The sequence below is a fragment of the Glycine max genome, chromosome 1, assembly GCF_000004515.6.
Source record: "Glycine max cultivar Williams 82 chromosome 1, Glycine_max_v4.0, whole genome shotgun sequence".
NCBI classification, from domain to species: Eukaryota; Viridiplantae; Streptophyta; class Magnoliopsida; order Fabales; family Fabaceae; genus Glycine; species Glycine max.
Window position 1 is genome coordinate 4940370 of NC_016088.4, and position 17034 is coordinate 4957403.

At 30.5% G+C, this 17034-nt stretch overlaps 1 protein-coding gene and 1 long non-coding RNA gene across 6 annotated transcripts; both read right to left on the reverse strand.

Moving 5' to 3' along the window:
• Positions 1-1054: 1054 nt before the first annotated feature.
• Positions 1055-2419, reverse strand: LOC102670506 (uncharacterized). Of its 4 annotated transcripts, XR_003266430.2 has the most exons (4): positions 2324-2419; positions 2104-2228; positions 1392-1516; positions 1055-1274 (listed from the first exon to the last, which is right to left on the reverse strand). It is a non-coding gene; the product is annotated as an uncharacterized lncRNA (long non-coding RNA). The 4 variants fall into 4 exon arrangements; XR_412671.3 differs by having other exon boundaries at positions 1055-1516; XR_001387335.2 differs by having other exon boundaries at positions 1392-2228.
• Positions 2420-13258: 10839 nt separating this feature from the next.
• Positions 13259-16618, reverse strand: LOC121172793 (uncharacterized). 2 transcript variants are annotated; one of them, XR_005886444.1, is made up of 7 exons: positions 14873-16618; positions 14539-14792; positions 14283-14450; positions 14105-14209; positions 13932-14004; positions 13738-13833; positions 13259-13640 (listed from the first exon to the last, which is right to left on the reverse strand). XR_005886444.1 is itself a non-coding variant. In XM_041005224.1 (3 exons), exons 1-3 carry the CDS (start codon positions 14037-14039, stop codon positions 13539-13541), a joined length of 306 nt encoding a protein of 101 aa, XP_040861158.1. In that variant the 5' UTR covers positions 14040-14076; the 3' UTR covers positions 13259-13538. The 2 variants fall into 2 exon arrangements, 1 of the variants encoding a protein (XP_040861158.1); XM_041005224.1 differs by lacking the exons at positions 14105-14209; positions 14283-14450; positions 14539-14792; positions 14873-16618 and having other exon boundaries at positions 13932-14076.
• Between the last annotated feature and the right edge of the window lie 416 nt (positions 16619-17034).

Here is a 17034-nt window from a genome sequence, read left to right on the forward strand (position 1 = left end):
TAGGTCAATCCTAATTCAATAACTGTTAAATCAATGAAACGTAAGCACAGTGCTTTCATGATTTGACCGATTCATTGAGGAAGGAAAAGAATCATTTCAATGTCACATACAATCTATGAAAGACTATTCCATTAATTTGACGTCACATTAAAAGACCAAACTGATCTAAGTGTATCTTAGGACTAATAGCCTATTTGTTTCAGCACTTTTTTTTTTTTGGCAACAAAAGGAGATGAGCTTAGGAAGGTAGAAGACTAGGAGTTGAGAGAATTTTTTTTTTCATTCTGCTACGATTGCCTCATAATGCATTTATCGAGCACAAGTATGAATCAAACAGGCTATAAAAGAAGAGTCTTCACTTTTATAAACTAAAATCAATATATTCCAATACTTTTCATGCCATTTTCTAAAAAAAATATCACATTCCCAAGCATCTCTATAACTTTGGACCACTTGAAGTCAAAATAGCTGAATCCACCATCTGTGCATAGCTTGTGACAAAAAAAGTATACGCAAAAAAATTACTCTAGTAACACATTGAGATAATAGATTGTGGTATTGTATAAAATTTCTATCCTTTTAACAAAGCATAATGATTTCAGCCCCTTTCTGACTACTACTGCGAGGTACAGAAAAGTTAGGAACATAATTCAGTGGTGGAAATAGCGCAGGTTTCATAGTTCAATCCTGTGTAGGCATACGCTAGATTTATTCATGATGACATACACTATGATCCTGTTAAGATAAATTTCTCTACAAATACTTACACAAGAAGAAAATAAAAAAGTAAAATAAATTGAGATTTTCTGATAAACTAAAGTCAACCTATCTACTTCAGCTTTTTAGAGAGGATAGATGAAAAAACTTTTATACAATTAAGTGCATACGTTGATTTTAACTTATGAGAAAAGCTCAATTCATTTTACCTTTCTTCTATAAGTATTTGTGCAAAAAATTATCCAAACAGGATTTATGTACTGTAAAAGTATAACAGTATTACTAACTGAAGTTTCAAAAGCTATCTAGCAGAGGGAGACATATCTACAAGACAGTGTTTGATTATGTCAATTCTTTATTTAATGCCTATCCCTGTGAGTATCCAAATCAGAAGCAACTTGAGCTGCTCTGGTTAGAGCACCTGACACCCACAAGGCTCATACAGTTGAAGCAGTCTCATCCTCAGGACTATAGGAGGGCCAGTTCTAAAAACCAAATTCATCTTCGTAGTGTCCCCAGCGTCTTATTCATACACTTTGATCTAAAATAGTGGCTCCCTAACATAACAGATTACAGATTCAATTTTGACTAGTTTACAATCATTTTACAACAAACATATACTATGGAATTTATCACTGAGGCAACTTAATGACTAGTAGAGTACAAGATCACACCTGTTTCATCATAACAAGTAATTCGGACACAAGTTAGATAAATACACCCACTGACCAAGCATGCAGTTTCTTGAGCATATGCATCTTTGAATGTCACATATGCGGTACAGGCTTAATCACCAGACCTGTACTCAGGAATAACCAAGTATCATACCAAATTCTATATACTATGCCAAAAATCAATATCTCAAACAAACATATAGTAAAATCTCAAAACCGTAGTACTTTCAGTGTGACTACAAAACAGACATTACCAAACACAAACAATCAATTCACTTCCACACAAACAATCAATGTAATTTTCTCTAATATTTATAGTTTTTCTTTGCTGAAAGCAAGGTATTCATGTAATCAAAAGTCATAAGACTAACTCGAGATGTAGAGATCACTAAAGTGGGTTTTGTCTTTCCTAACAAAGTCTTCTCCATACACACAACCAAGGAACCGAACCTGTCACTATGCTTAAGGAACCCAACCATCTACCAAATGTGCTGGACTTTGTTGAAAATATTTATAGTTCAATTATCCAAATTTGGATTTACTATTATGGCGAGATCAACTACTAAAATTAAGATTGCTATAAATTTGAGCTAAGCAGTGAAACTTCGTAAAATCAAAATCATCAGGTAACAATTATGAATTATACCATTCAAAATATGATTCTAATTTTTCTAGAAAGGAAACTTTGAATTTAACCCAAGAGCTTATTTACATCTGATAATTTCAACATTCTCAATGACACCGGAGAAAGCAAAGAAGTCAGGAACATCCTTGTCCGTGGCTTTTGGCGAGACACCCGTAACCTCAACAGCGTACTCACCAGAATTCCTAGTGTTTCTGAAACAACAAGTTATGGTTCTCTGGCATTAAATATGAAATTCCCATAACACAAAAAGAAGAGTGAACAAACAACGTTATATAGATGCACGCACCAGTGCTGGAATCGAAGAAAGCGATGCAATTGAAACAGACACAGGGATTTCTTCTTCTTCAGTACCGGTACTGTTTCTGAAGCAGAATTTTCAGAAATGGTTAAAACTACCTTGGGTTTTTTTGTAATTTGATGGGTCAAGTTCAATCGTGGGCCTGGGCCTGGGCCTCACTTACAGTCCACCTGAGGAGAGTTGCTATTCTCACAACCAACATGGTGTGTTTTTTTGTTATTCCAAAAATATCCCTCCTACGGGTACATGATTCTGCTATGCAAAATAAACACCTTAATCATGTTTCCGCTGTTAAGAACTGTTGCAAATAAGAGGGGATATGAAAAAAAATACAAAACAGAAATGCTCTTTGCTGTGTAAGAGGAAGTAAAAAAAAATACAAAATGAAAATATGTTTCCATTATATACATTTTTGTTGTATATCCATTTATCTATCTACTATCTATTTATTTATTATATATTATATAAGAATATTTTATTCAATGTGAAAATATCACGTGACAATTTCATAATCATTAATTAAATGTAATTAATTCAAATTTAATTAGTTAATTGAAACTCAAAATAATAAATGCTACAATTTTATTTCTAATTACATTAAAACAAAATTTTATCACATCAACCAATCCATTAAAATATTAAAATAAGAATACATACAATTGCCAATTTATTATATTGTACAGTCATGGAATTATTTTAGTTGGTTACAAATCTTCTATTTTGTATATTATCTATCTATCTTATTATTATTAATAAGGCAGTTTATCTCCTATCTACTATATTCTAAAAAATGAGTATTATTATAATACTATTATTTAAATTAAATTTATTTTATTAAAAAAATAATTTTTAAAGTGGTTCTAACTAAAAAGTAAATAGAATAAGTAAACAAATTTAATCTAGAAAAAAATTATATTAAAAAATTAAATTAGATTGTCTTTTTTTGTCAGGCTATTAACTAATCTCTCTATCACCAAATGAGTCCACTTTTAAGATAAATTGATACTTTCAATTGTGACTCTATGTTTATGTAGGAGATCAAATCTCAAACCTAACATAAGGAATATAAATACTAAATTACTTGTGTCAACAACTTTTGTGTTAATTTGATGTAAAAATTTTAAACTTTTTATGATATTAATATGATTTATGTGAATTTTTTTTTGTGCAAATTTCATGTAATAATTTAAAACATCTATGATAATAATATGATTTATGTGAAATATTTTTTGTGCAAATTTCATGTAAAATTTTAATACTTTTATGATATTTTTATTCTATAATTTAAATTTAGTATATTTTTAAGTAAATGATAATATGCCTTGATGTATTTTTTTTTCAAATTTGTTTAACTTTACGTTGTTTTTTTATTCATATTTATTTATAGGATTTAGATATTAATGTATTTTCATGTGAAATGTATTTATATGTAATTATTACCTTTAAATTTTAATATTTTTTATGTAATTTTTTAAATCTCAGAATAAAATATATTTAAATCTTGTGATTTATATATTAATGGATTTTATTATATAGTTTCTATTAATCGATTCTGATTTATTGGCATATAAAAATAGAATGAATAGCAAACATTATTTTGGTATATAAAAGCAAAATTTTGGATACATAAAAGAAAAAAAATCCAAAAAGTATTTATATTTCATGTAAAGCCAATGAAGTCGATTCAATAGTAATGGGAAAAAGTAATATAGAATGTAACTTGTTTGATTTTAATAGTGTATATTGTTCCCTATTTAGTAGAAATTACATTAATTGATTTTGATTTCTTGATATATAAAACTCAAAAATAAACCCAAACAATGGTTTGAAAAAAAAACCCCACATGATTTGGTATATAAAAGTAAAACAATTTCCAAGTTATATTTTGGAATATAAAAATGAAAATTTTGGTATAAGAAATAGTAAGAATCTAAAATGATTTGGATTTCATATAAACTCGTTGATATAAATCATCAAAGCCAATGTGCAATAATAATTGAAAATAAAATAATTTATATTATCGTGTGACTAATTTCATTTGCGCACAATTTTCCATTAGATACCAATTACACTTTATGAAGAAAATCTTTTAAAATGATTAATAAAAACGTCTTTTAGGAGGAGAAAATTTTCCATTAATATTATTTTATTCAACATTAATTAATTCAAATTCAAAATAATAAATGCTACAATTTTATTTCTGATTACATCAAAATAAAATTAATAGAATATAACTAGTCTAAAAATTCATAGAAAGTAGAAAAGTTGGGCCAAACATAATCATATATATATATATATATATATATATCTCGATTAGAAGAGGTGGAATATGGAAATTTAAAAGAAGGTGAAAGGGAGAGAGGACAACGGACTAGCGAATAATATAATATCAATGCATATGTTGATACTTTAGACTTGATATATAAATGTTAGATTGTAGACATAAGGTTAAGAAAGATAATGTTGAATATACCATTTTAGACTGATGTAACTAGTCTCTTTTTATATTTCTGAAATAATTTTGTAAGACTTTTCTTTATGGTTTGAGACCTGTATTTATTCTCCTAATAAAATTTTGCTCGTAAAAAAATCATTAGATAGCATTTAAACATATTTTTTTCTTGGTTTTATTTATTTGATAAATTACTTAAATATTAAAATACTTGTACATATAAGAAAATTTTGATAATTTTGAAGTTCTGTTTTATGGTGTTCAAAATTTTAGGAAAAGGAATGATACTCTAATTAAAAGTAAGAAAAATCTCAAAACTTAAAAATACTTAAAAAAAAACCTTAAATTTACTTATTCTAATAAAATGATTCGGTTCAAACTTACGACATGTATATTGTGTTTGGAACATCAGAAACACAACGTACAGATCACATAAAGAAAGTGAAGAAAAGAAATGGAAGATGGCTTCCTTACATTGTTTGACAGTTTGCTTTGCAGGCACAAAAAGAGAGTAATCAAGTGTAACCCATCATAACAAAAATACTATTTTATAATCATTTTTATATTTATTTTTTATTAGGGATTTTTTTTATATTTTTATATTCATTCTTTTTACTTTCTAATTTCTATGCAACAAAAAGAGGAAATAACATAATAAAAAAAAGAAGACGAAATAAAACTTGTATTTTTCTTTTCTTACATTTTTTTTATCTCATACCAAATAATCTAAAAACCATCTCACTTTCTATTTATTTGTTTTCTTTTTCTTTCCTTTTATTTTCTTTCTTTTCTAAATCAAACATATATGTACAGAAGGAAACCTATATACTCCTATTTTTTCACAAAAATTCTAGAAAGCATAAACAATTACTTAGACTATGTTTGAATTTCAAGTGGAAGAGTTTAAAAATATATTTAAAATCATGTTTAATTATCTTTCAAAAATATGTTTGAGAATAAAATTTTATAAATAAACTTAATTTTAAAGAAACAAAATTTGTGATATTTTACAAACTCAATTTAATTGATCAATTTGTAAACTTAAACTTCTCAGAACTGATAGACAAGTTTTAATTGCTCAGCTTTGTCTTAAATTTTCATTCAATTGTGTACGAATGTAATAATGAAAGCTGAACTCATGCGAATGACATCGGATTGATATAAATTGGTGACATGGCTTCCTGGTTTCATGACAAAAATTGATATCGATGAGCAATAATTAAATTTGAGACTAGAAGTCAAACTAAAGTTTCATAAAAAATATTAAATGTGCAACTATTTTTGGATAAATAGGTAGAAAGAAATATGAAAAAATGAAAAAAGATGGAGAAAATGATAAATACTTCTTCCTCTCAAAATAATCATTGTTCTTATTTTACTTGGACCAAGAAAAAATAATAAATATATAAAATAATAATAATTTTACAAAATTAATCTTACATTATCATTAATTTATTTATAGATTTTTTAATTTATCATTAATATATAAAAGATATAAGTAGTAAAAGAAATTAATGTTATATTAAAAAATTATAATAATAATTATTTTAAAATAATTTTTTTCTTAGACAATAATAATAACAGTGAGATGAAGGGAGAAATGTAATAAGAAATGAAGAAATTAGATACTAGCATATGAAAAAAAAATAGAGTGCAATTAAAGTGGTGTGAAGATATGATAATAATAACTCTTTCAAAATATATTATTATCTTTGCTTTTTTTTAATAGAAATAAATAAATAAATCTTTAAAATTAATAAAATAGTTGAATTTATTAATTTTAATTAATAATGTCTTAGATTTAAATTTATTCAAATTATCTTTAAAATTAAATGATTTAAGTAATAACTTTATATATTTAATGAAATTATTCGTAATCCATCGATAATTTTTCTCACACCAATAAATGTGACTTAGTGTTGTTAAAAATAAGATCATGAATGCATCTATTTCCCAAGGAATGTTACTACTTTTTTTTCTTTTTATCTTTCTTTTATGTTTTTGTGTAGAAATTAAAAAAAAAATATCCTAATAAAATAGTTATGCGTTTTTTATTTTATCCTTTTTTATTTCTATTTCACAATAAATGTATCCGTGTAAATTAGTTTTTTTTCTTTTACAGGTATAAATTAGTTAAAAAGTGAAAAATAAGAATATAATTGACAATCAAGTAATTAATGTTATGTTGAACTTTGAAAGTGATAAATAAATAGAAATAAAAATTTAAAAAAATGTGACAATTAAAAAGTAATACCAATATGTAATACATCTATAAATGAGCATATATTTCTTGTAAATATAGTCATTTATTTCTTATAAAAGATTTAGAGATAATATATATATTATTTAGAAAAGAGTATTAACAATAAATTATTTTTTTTATTAGAATATTTACTAATTTTATTGGTGGACCTAACTCACCTTTAGTGATGTCTCCATCCTAATTAGGTTTTTTTTTAAATCTAGAAGATTCAAATCTAAAGATCTTACTTAAAATTATTAAGTCTAATACTATTCAAATCAATGACTTGTTGGTTAGAAATTTACATGATCCCACTAATTTAGGAATAAAATCCACCAAATGAAAAAACCAAATTGACATACTCCGCGATCTCAAGTATAAGCAAAAACAAATTTTGTTTCACCTTTTTTTTTTGTCCAATAAATAAATTTCAACTAATTTTATCTTATTTAATAATATTATCTTAAAAATATTATTCATTATTAATAGGATTTTATGCTTGATAACAAGTTCTAGGGAAAGAGTAGTCTAGAAAAAAGATTATTTTTAATTGGAATTGATATAATTAATTTAATTAAGCTAACTAATTATTTTTAGTAAGTGTGAAATTAGTTTTTTTATTTACAATTGCGACAGAGAAAGTATTTTATATATAACAACTACCTGAGTTTTACCCTATAAAAAGAGTGGGTGTTGCTGCCATTCATTTTTTCTTTTTTCATAACTCTCAAAAGCATAAAAATTTCTTTAGTTTTTGTAGTTTTGTAACATGGAAACATTGAATGCAGAAAGCCAAAAAACATTGAGTGCATATTACATGGAAAATTTCCTGTAGATCCTTTTAAAAAAATTCACAGGTAACGCGTTTTTTTATAATTTAAATCCACAACTAAAATCTTTGTGGATAACTCGCTCTTTCCAATTCAAAAATTCATAGAAAATTGCCTACTGATTATCTTGCGGAAAATCCATAGAAAATTTCCTGCCCAAAAAATTGTAAGAAAATCTGCAGGTTTTCCTGCGGATTTTAAATCGACAGGAAATTCTGCAAGTAACCTTCGTGCAGTTTTAAAATCTAAAGTAAAATCCATAGATAAACTTCTTACAAATTTTAAAAATTATAAATTAATTTTAAAATAACTTTTAAAGTTTTCAAAATATTAATATAAATTAATTTTTGTTTATCTTGTGATATCCAGAACTTCTATTTAATTTAGTGTTAATAAGATTATAATAAACTATATTACTATAAACCATATTATTACATATTATAAAAAAAATAATAAGTAAGAAGTATGGTAACATGATAGAAATAATTCCAGTATCACTTTAGGATGAATTTATGTTATAAGAAGTATGAACTTATTAAGCAAGAAGCTAATTTTCTTTTGAGATTAGAATCTCGATGCTAAAATCAACCCTGGTGTTAACAAAAGTTAATTATAATTCAACATCCAGCACATGCACCTTATTGAAACTTGGGATAAGATCTTGGAGAAGCTTCATTTTTCACATATTTTCTCCCTCAACATGTTTCAAAATGAGTTCGTGCATTGTCAAAATGAAAGTGCTACACACGTTTGTTGCTAGTGTCATTTAGAGAAAGAAAATGATAATGATTCTTACTCTTTCCGCAAGACTAAGACTATGGTTACAACCATTACCCAAAGTGATGAAAAATCATAATAATTAAACTTTAAGTAATCACCTTGGGGTTTTGTGCAAGACTGAGGCTTGATGATTTCAATTGATCAATTGTCTGTTCTTTGACAATGGCCTGTTTTTCACAACCACTACTAGAAAACAAGTTTTTTTTACATCGGTTATTTCACCCTTTTACATCAATTTTGACGCGTCATCGTAGTTGGCGTCGTTGAAAGTCATGCGTCTTACAACGACGGTTACCCGACCGATGTAGAACACCTCATGTTCGAAGACGGATGTCTTGTAAAACCTGTCTTAAAATAATGAACATTCTACATCGGTTAGTAGCGCCAACCGTCATAGAATATTAATCATTCTACATTGTTTGTTGCCTGAACCGTAGTAGTATCTTAAACCATTCTACATCGATTGTCGTAATAATCGATGTAGAATGTTGTACTTTCTACATCGTTTGTTGTCCGAACCGTAGTAGTATCCTAAACCATGGTAAACCATTCTACATCGATTGTGCTAATAACCAATTTTGAATTCCATACTTTCTACATCATGTGTTGTCCGAACCGTAGTAGTATCCTAAACCATGCTAAACCATTCTACATCGGTTGTGCTAATAACAGATGTAGAATGCTATACTTTCTACATCGTTTGTGGCGTAAATCGTCGTAGAAGTTTGTACCTTCTACATCGGTTATCTTGATAACCGATGTAGTATTATTAATTTTTTTTTGGTGTTTTTTGTTCAATAATGGCAGTAACTATATGTGCAAATATAATTATACTTAATATCTCGTATGAGACTTACTACCCTGGTCAAAATTCAACAATGAAATTAATATCATATATATATTATAAAAAATTATGCCACACAAATGAAATCATTATGCATAATTATATGGCAGCTTACACCTGCAAATTTTTTATTGAAGAATAAAATTATTACAGCTAGTGATATGTATAACACGAGTGTTTGGTTGCTCAAAATCTCCTATACTAGTCCTAGAAAAGCATAATGAAGTTGGTAGAGGCAAAAATTCTTGAGCATCATGTAAGGGGATTGATAAGCAAATTCATGAACTCAGGGATTAATAACCTAATGGTCCTTGCTGGTCTTCCTGTCTCCTATGACTTATTCCATTATATCTTTTCCCTTGCCACATTTTCACTACCTGCAATGTCCAAATAAAATGAAGATTTACATTTACAGCCACATGCATATCCATGGGTTTCTTCAACAACTTTTGTCTAGATGTTTGGTATTTTGTCAGCATACCCTATACCTATTAAATAAAAACACTAGGAGAAACAACAAGGCTAATCAAATAAAAACATTTTCTCCAACCAAATTTCAACTATATATTCTCTCCTAAAAAATTAATGGAGTTAATTTATCAATTTGCTTCTTAAATCCCTATCATATAATTATTTCTAACTAGTTTTTTTTTTGGTAAATACTACAACAGATTTTTTTGATACAAAATGAAATCATCTCATTAGTTTTTCTTCATCTCATTGAAACTTGTAGTCATAATAAGCTAATCCATTTGCTCTTACTTTTTAATATTTCTCTTTCATCATGCTTCCTTCTTATCTTTAGCATAGCATCCTGTAAAACTAATACATTACTTCTCTTTAGCATCCTGTATTAGTAAAACTAATACATTACTTCTCATGCAGTTTCTACTGAAGGAGGAATTTAAAAAGAACAAATATATATCATACCTCATTAACTACAAATCCTTTCAACATGTTTAAGAAGTTAGCCTTTCAAGTTCACTCCTATTGTTTTCCTGCATTGGCAGCAGAATCATTCTTTATCCAAAATATAGACAAAGTAAACTAAAAATAAATTCATAATACAGACAAAGCCAACACTCTAGGATTGGAGTTAGACATGGTATATCCAATTCCAGACATAATAATCATAAACGAGATGTCGTCAGCAGAGCCAAACCAGATTGCATGAAATATAAGCTAACCGATGTTAGATGATGAAGAAGTAAAAATGAGATAAAAGTTCATCCCATATAAAGCAATGCTGCCAACAGATCACTACATAAGAAGCACATAATGATTTGCATGTAGCCTTCATAACATAAAAAGTGTGTACAAAGCAAACTTAAAAACAAAGCAAGAGATCCCACCTATACCAGATCACATTATATATTTTATTCAATGGGGTACTCACTGGTGAGTGCAGGAAGTGTTTGAATGCAATGTTAGAGATATTTCCATAATGTTATGGGACAAAGGTACAATGGGCAGTTTTTCCTCCAAGCTGTGGGATAAGGATGGATGATGAGAAGTTCTACCAAAAATCAGGTAGCCTATTTTGTACTTGAACAATTATTTTCTATGTGGATTTCAAATGTGTTATTATGGTTGTGACTAAATGAAGTATTCCCATGTTGGGCTTGAACTAACTTTACCATAAAAACTTTGATTAGATAAACTACCATTTTAGTCCTAAAAGTGTTAAGTGTTATCCCATTGGTCCCTGAAAGTAAGAAGATTCAGAATAGGTCTTTATGTTGTCATTTTAGTCCCTTTACTACTAATTGTCACTTTTGTCCAGAAAGTATGTTAATATTTTCATTTAAGTCACACAAGTTTTTGAACTTTGGACTAAAGTGAGTACATATGGATTATAATTTCAGAAACTTTTTTGAGTTTTATTATTTTCAGAGACTAAAGTGACTATGCTTCACAGTTTCGAGACTAATTATAATATTCGCCCAATAGTGTAGAAGATTTAAACTCAAAATATGCTAGCAAAAGTTGGCTTAAATAACTCAAAATATAAGTGAAATGAGTTAGTTTTGAAAATTTAAACTCAGTCTTGATTTAGTTTAGCATTACTTAATTACTTTGAGAATTGGCTGTAACTTGTATGACACTGGCTCTAGAATGTTTATATATACATACATACTCTGTTGCAGTCAGATAGTGTAGAAGACATTAATTAAGATGAGTTCCTCTAAAGTCAAATAGTTATACACAGTAGGGATCAAATCCTGCAGCTTGACATTATGTTGCCCCTTTCAATTCCTATGCCTAATCTGCAAACAGAACACATTCACTTTTGTTTCTCTTATAATAATAGCCGCTTTCTTTAGGCTTTGAGTACTTTTATCTCTTATTTTTAATAACAGAATTTCAATCTTATTAATTTTTATAAGATTAAAAAATATAATTTATTATCTTTTATACTATTGCAGACGACAAAGGTACTAGTACATCAACAAAGTTGATTATTTCCTTTAGTGTTCTGGGGTCAGTTGCTATACTATGTTTTAGTGTCAACTGCTTCTTGTATAGGAAAAGAGTTAGAAAAGGTAATTTGCTGCAATAACAGTTGGTAATTTGCTACAGTAACACTTGTTTTGCATACTGGATTTTTTTTAGAGATCCTCTTCGTTTTTATGTTGTTAGATGATGAAAAGAAAAAGCAACTTGACTGGAAACTAAGATTAAGAATTATCCATGGAATAGCAAGAGGAATTTTATACCTTCACGAGGACTCTCGACTCAGAGTAATTCATAGAGATCTCAAACCAAGAAATGTTTGTTTAGACGATGAGATGAATGACAAAATATCAGATTTTGGATTGCAAGGGCATTTGAAATAGGACAGAACCAGGCAAATACAAAACGTGTAATGGGAACTTAGTGAGTACTACTTGTACCTAACATTTTTTATATATATAATAAGATTTTTCTAATGCAGCTTTAAACACTTAATTATTTGAAAAATGAATTTCCAGTTATATATTATATTTAATGCAAGAGAAATGACAAACTTGTATTGCTTTCCTTTAGTGGATACATGGCTCCGGAGTATGCTATGGAAGGATTATTTTCTGTGAAATCTTATGTTCTTAGCTTTGGAGTTCTTCTTCTAGAAATCATAACTGGGAATAAGAACAGTGGATTCGATCTGTTAGAACATGGTCAGAGTGTCCTTTTATATGTGAGTATTCACTCATACCTTATCAAGAAGTTATTCAAACATACTAATAACTAGAGCTTAACAACATTCACATATTAATCACAGTTACATCCATGCAGGCTTGTAACATATGGTGTGCAGGAAAATGTTTGGAATTGATGGATCTAGCACTGGTAAAATCCTTCATAGCCAGTGAAGTTGACAAGTGCATACACATTGCTTTGTTGTGTGTTAAACAAGATGAAGGAGATAGGCTGACAACACATACCTGAAAGACAGTTTGCAAAAGTGGCTTATTTGCAGCTTGCTCACGGCTAGCACATCTAGCCATCCAGATTCCTTTGGTTGTTTGAGACCTGAAAACAAGCATATACATCAGGTCATTACCCAGTTAGTTTAGAAGGGATAGTGTGACATGTCAGAATTGCAACAACATACCTTCCCTTAAAAGCATCCATCTCTCTGAAGTTGGTACCAAACAAATGATTTAACAGTGTGCTCTTGGCTGCCAATGTATATTGTTATTGAATTGTTATAGACAGTCAAATTAAACCCCAAGATTCTAATGCATGTTGTTATGTCACAATTTTATGATCGTAGTATACGACATACCTTCTTGTGTTTTTCTTAGACAACCTGTGAAAGGGCCTACCATAATGCGGATAACACTAACCTGCATTCAATTACAGAGGCACAACAAAAACATTGATCCTATATAGGGATAAGTACAAACCACAACCCCAAAGCATTGTACGATGACTAACGTAAAGAAGTCAAATGGTCGACACATTTATATAATGATACTGAATTAAAAGTGATGATCTTAATTATCCATGAAACATAAACAATGAAAATGTTTTGTTGTAAAGAACAATGTTCCTATGTCATATAAATTAGTCTAATTTACATCCAGCTTTGCAACTTGTAGAAAATAGGCTGCCCATTTCTTGCGTAAGGTCGTCATGGTGTCACTGTCTAATGGCGATCCATCAAAAAACCACTACAAATTTGTAAAAATTGTATAAGGTAAGTACATGAAACATTGAGGTTAAATTTCATACAAACAAATTCAATAGTTATTTTAATAGTATGTATACAGTGTTCCATTCATTCTTCAGTCCGCCGCTGATTATGCACCACATCCAATGCATGACATAATATCCACACTCATACCCTCCGGCTTGTACATGACTCTACGTGCAATATGAAAATACCCAATTAAGCTTTGTCATTTCTAGGTAGCACATGGTACTTATTTGAAATTTCATTCAATACAGAAATAATGACATACCTTTGGTTCAATCCATTGAGGTGCAGGTCCATTCTCCTTGCCTTTGAAAGTACTGGATATATTCTTCATTGCACTAAGTTTTAAAATAACAAATAACGTATATAACATGTAATCTGTTCACTGCTTAACTACAAGTGCTAACCAATGCTAAATTTTATAAGGTTGCCAATTACCTGTCAACTACAGCCTTAATGTGAACATCAGGCTTTTTCCATAAATAACAAAACCAAAGTACAATATTGTCTCGTGGACACAAAACAAGAAGTTTCCAATGTGCCCTGAAGTCAACAAAATCAAATTATTTAACTTTTAATGCAAAGACATTGATAACAGTCTCATGGATTGACTTACTGATTCAAGTAAGGTCCTAAGTAAACTTCTCGATGTGATTCCTTGACCCAGTTGGCGATGCACTATTCACATTCTTTACATTTGTCCTTTGCACAGTGTATAGCCTGGGGCTCAAGGAAACCATAAACTGGAGCCAATCCTATGCTTGTACTACAATCATTCATAAACCTATTTCATGCACGGTAAACAATATTGTTAGCCATATATTGTAAGGACAATTTACTTAGACTTACATAAAGATATATAATTTACTTACATCATCCACAGTTGTAGTATAGATATGTTTAGAAACGTATTCCCTAAAATGATTTTAGTAACATCTGCATGTGTGATGAAAAACCCATTTTTGGCATTAGGCAGCCCAAATCTTGCCCCGTCCCATGACAACTCGATTGGCTTTTGGTAAACCACATACAACTTCTTAACCAACTGTACCAGGGCATCATCTTTTGCCACACCAGTGCCCTTTTCAGGCTGTTCAACCGACTTTGGGGGAGGCTTCTGTGAATCCTACATGGTTATTATCATACCAATTAGTGTACATGTAACTACTAACAACAAGAAAATGGATTGATAGGGGAAAAATTTACCTCATTAGTTACTTTTCTAACAAGATGTGTCGACCATGCGATGAATGTGCCAACTGCCTGGTCCACAAAATGAACCTCTGATGTAGGAAAAGGGACCTCAGCATCCCCCATGAGAATTTTGATAACATTCACCCTAACCACGTCATCTGCATAAGGAATATTATGTATGGTGGAAGAATTATTGTACACTTTTCCCAATGCCACTAGCAAAGTGCCATCACCATCAACTATATACAACCCCATTAGATCGACACCAACATCAGAAGGGTCTTTAGCTAATCCTTGTGCTTGAGGTTCAGCGCAACTGCCCTTTGTGCTGACTCGAGCACCTAATACCTATAGCAGTGCCAGCTCGATGAGGGCTGATTGATGCGATGCAATTTGAGATAACTCAATCTTAATTGACGCTTGTAGCTCTTGCTTCATTATCTCCAGGTGGCGTGTATGTTGTGCTTCAAATTACCTTCGCCATGCATCTTGCATCTGTTTGTGTTCTTCTTTGACCTGTCTTCACACTTGATCCATTATCCCACCGATGATGTCAGCCAATTGTGCTTGGGTGATTGATGGCGATGAAGTCGACGACCCACATGACGCTTGTCCAAAGTATTGACTAATTGTAACACCCATCCCAACAACACGATCATGTCCTGGATGCTCAGGTCTGCCAATAGTTGTGTTTAGAATGTCTTCGCGACCATGTGGAACAAAGCTTCCTTGCGTAGCTTGTTGCTCTAAAGAATCCTTCATGCAAAAGACATATCAGAGCGTTCATCATATAACAATGGATATCGGGGAAACACAAATATTGAACAAACAGTGCAAAGAAACATTAAAGTAACTCATAATTTTGTCTGTTATTTCCTTTCTTGCCGTAGAGGACATTTTCCCATAATGGTTTATGCGGGCCATCTTCCACTTCTCTTGTCTTGATACAGGGGATGGGGGGTCGATGCTTGATGAAGGATTTTCAGTGAACTCTGTGAGTTGTTCCTGCCTCTTCCTTTTCTCGTCCATAAGCTTTTTGTCTAGCAGTTCATACCCCCTCGAGATAGTAAGTGGGGGCAATCGTTGTATTTTTGAATCTCTTATGCCCATTTGCGTATTCCCTTACAGAGACATGCAAAAATTATCGAGTATTAAATGCCAACAATTACAATTCCTTAATTAATTTAGAAATACAATGAAATGTGACAAACCTGCCAATTTGGGGTTTGGCGGCTTTTTGCAAATTTCGCCCAAGTAGTTGGATGAATACCATACTTCACTGTAGGCTCACTAATTGGTTGACCCTCATTGTCAGAAAACACAAATTTCAAATTCAGATTAGACTTAAATTGCCTCCATCTAGTTGCGACTGTCGACATGACCTTTTTTTTTGCATTTTCACCTTCAGGGATGTCAAATTTGCACTAAACACGATACTTAGAATGTCAGAGTAAGTCAAGCATTCAATATAAACTTACAATTCAACACAATCACGAAAATTAGTAAAATTAAAACTGCTTACCAAAATATCTTCCCAAACTAACTTCTTAAGATCATCCTGCACATCATTCCAGGTGACGTGTACAATAAGAATCTTTTCCCGTGCAATAACCCCAAGATAGCTGTGAAATTTGTCTTTGTGGGGCCCAAATCCTCTTATAGTGGCAAGGTTAACACTAACAACTGGTCATGGTTGATCTAAACTTCTAGTAGTTAGCCTTCTTAGCCTGGTAGATTGTCTAGTCTTCTTAGATGTTACCTCCGGAGGATTATCTGCAACATCGAGCAACGGTGGGGGTGATGCTATGATTCAAAATGTATGCATTACAACTATCAGATAGGGAATTGGTATATGGTTATTTGTGCTTACGAAGTTACGTAGGAATGTTCTCCCATAAACCCTCGTCATGATCAGTACGATTTGCATATACATTGTCTTGTTGTTGGCCCTCATCAATTGCAAGAATGTCTTTGGAGAAACCCGGCATGTCAGTGACATCAAATGTTTGCCCATCAACAGGGTGACCGATAGAAAATGTTCTCCCTTGCAAAACAACTGACCATCTACAGTCACAAGGATCTTCAACATAAAAAACCTACCGCGCTTGCACTACCATGATGAATAGGTCATCTTTGTAACCTAACTTTTGAAGGTCTACTAACGTAAATCCCAT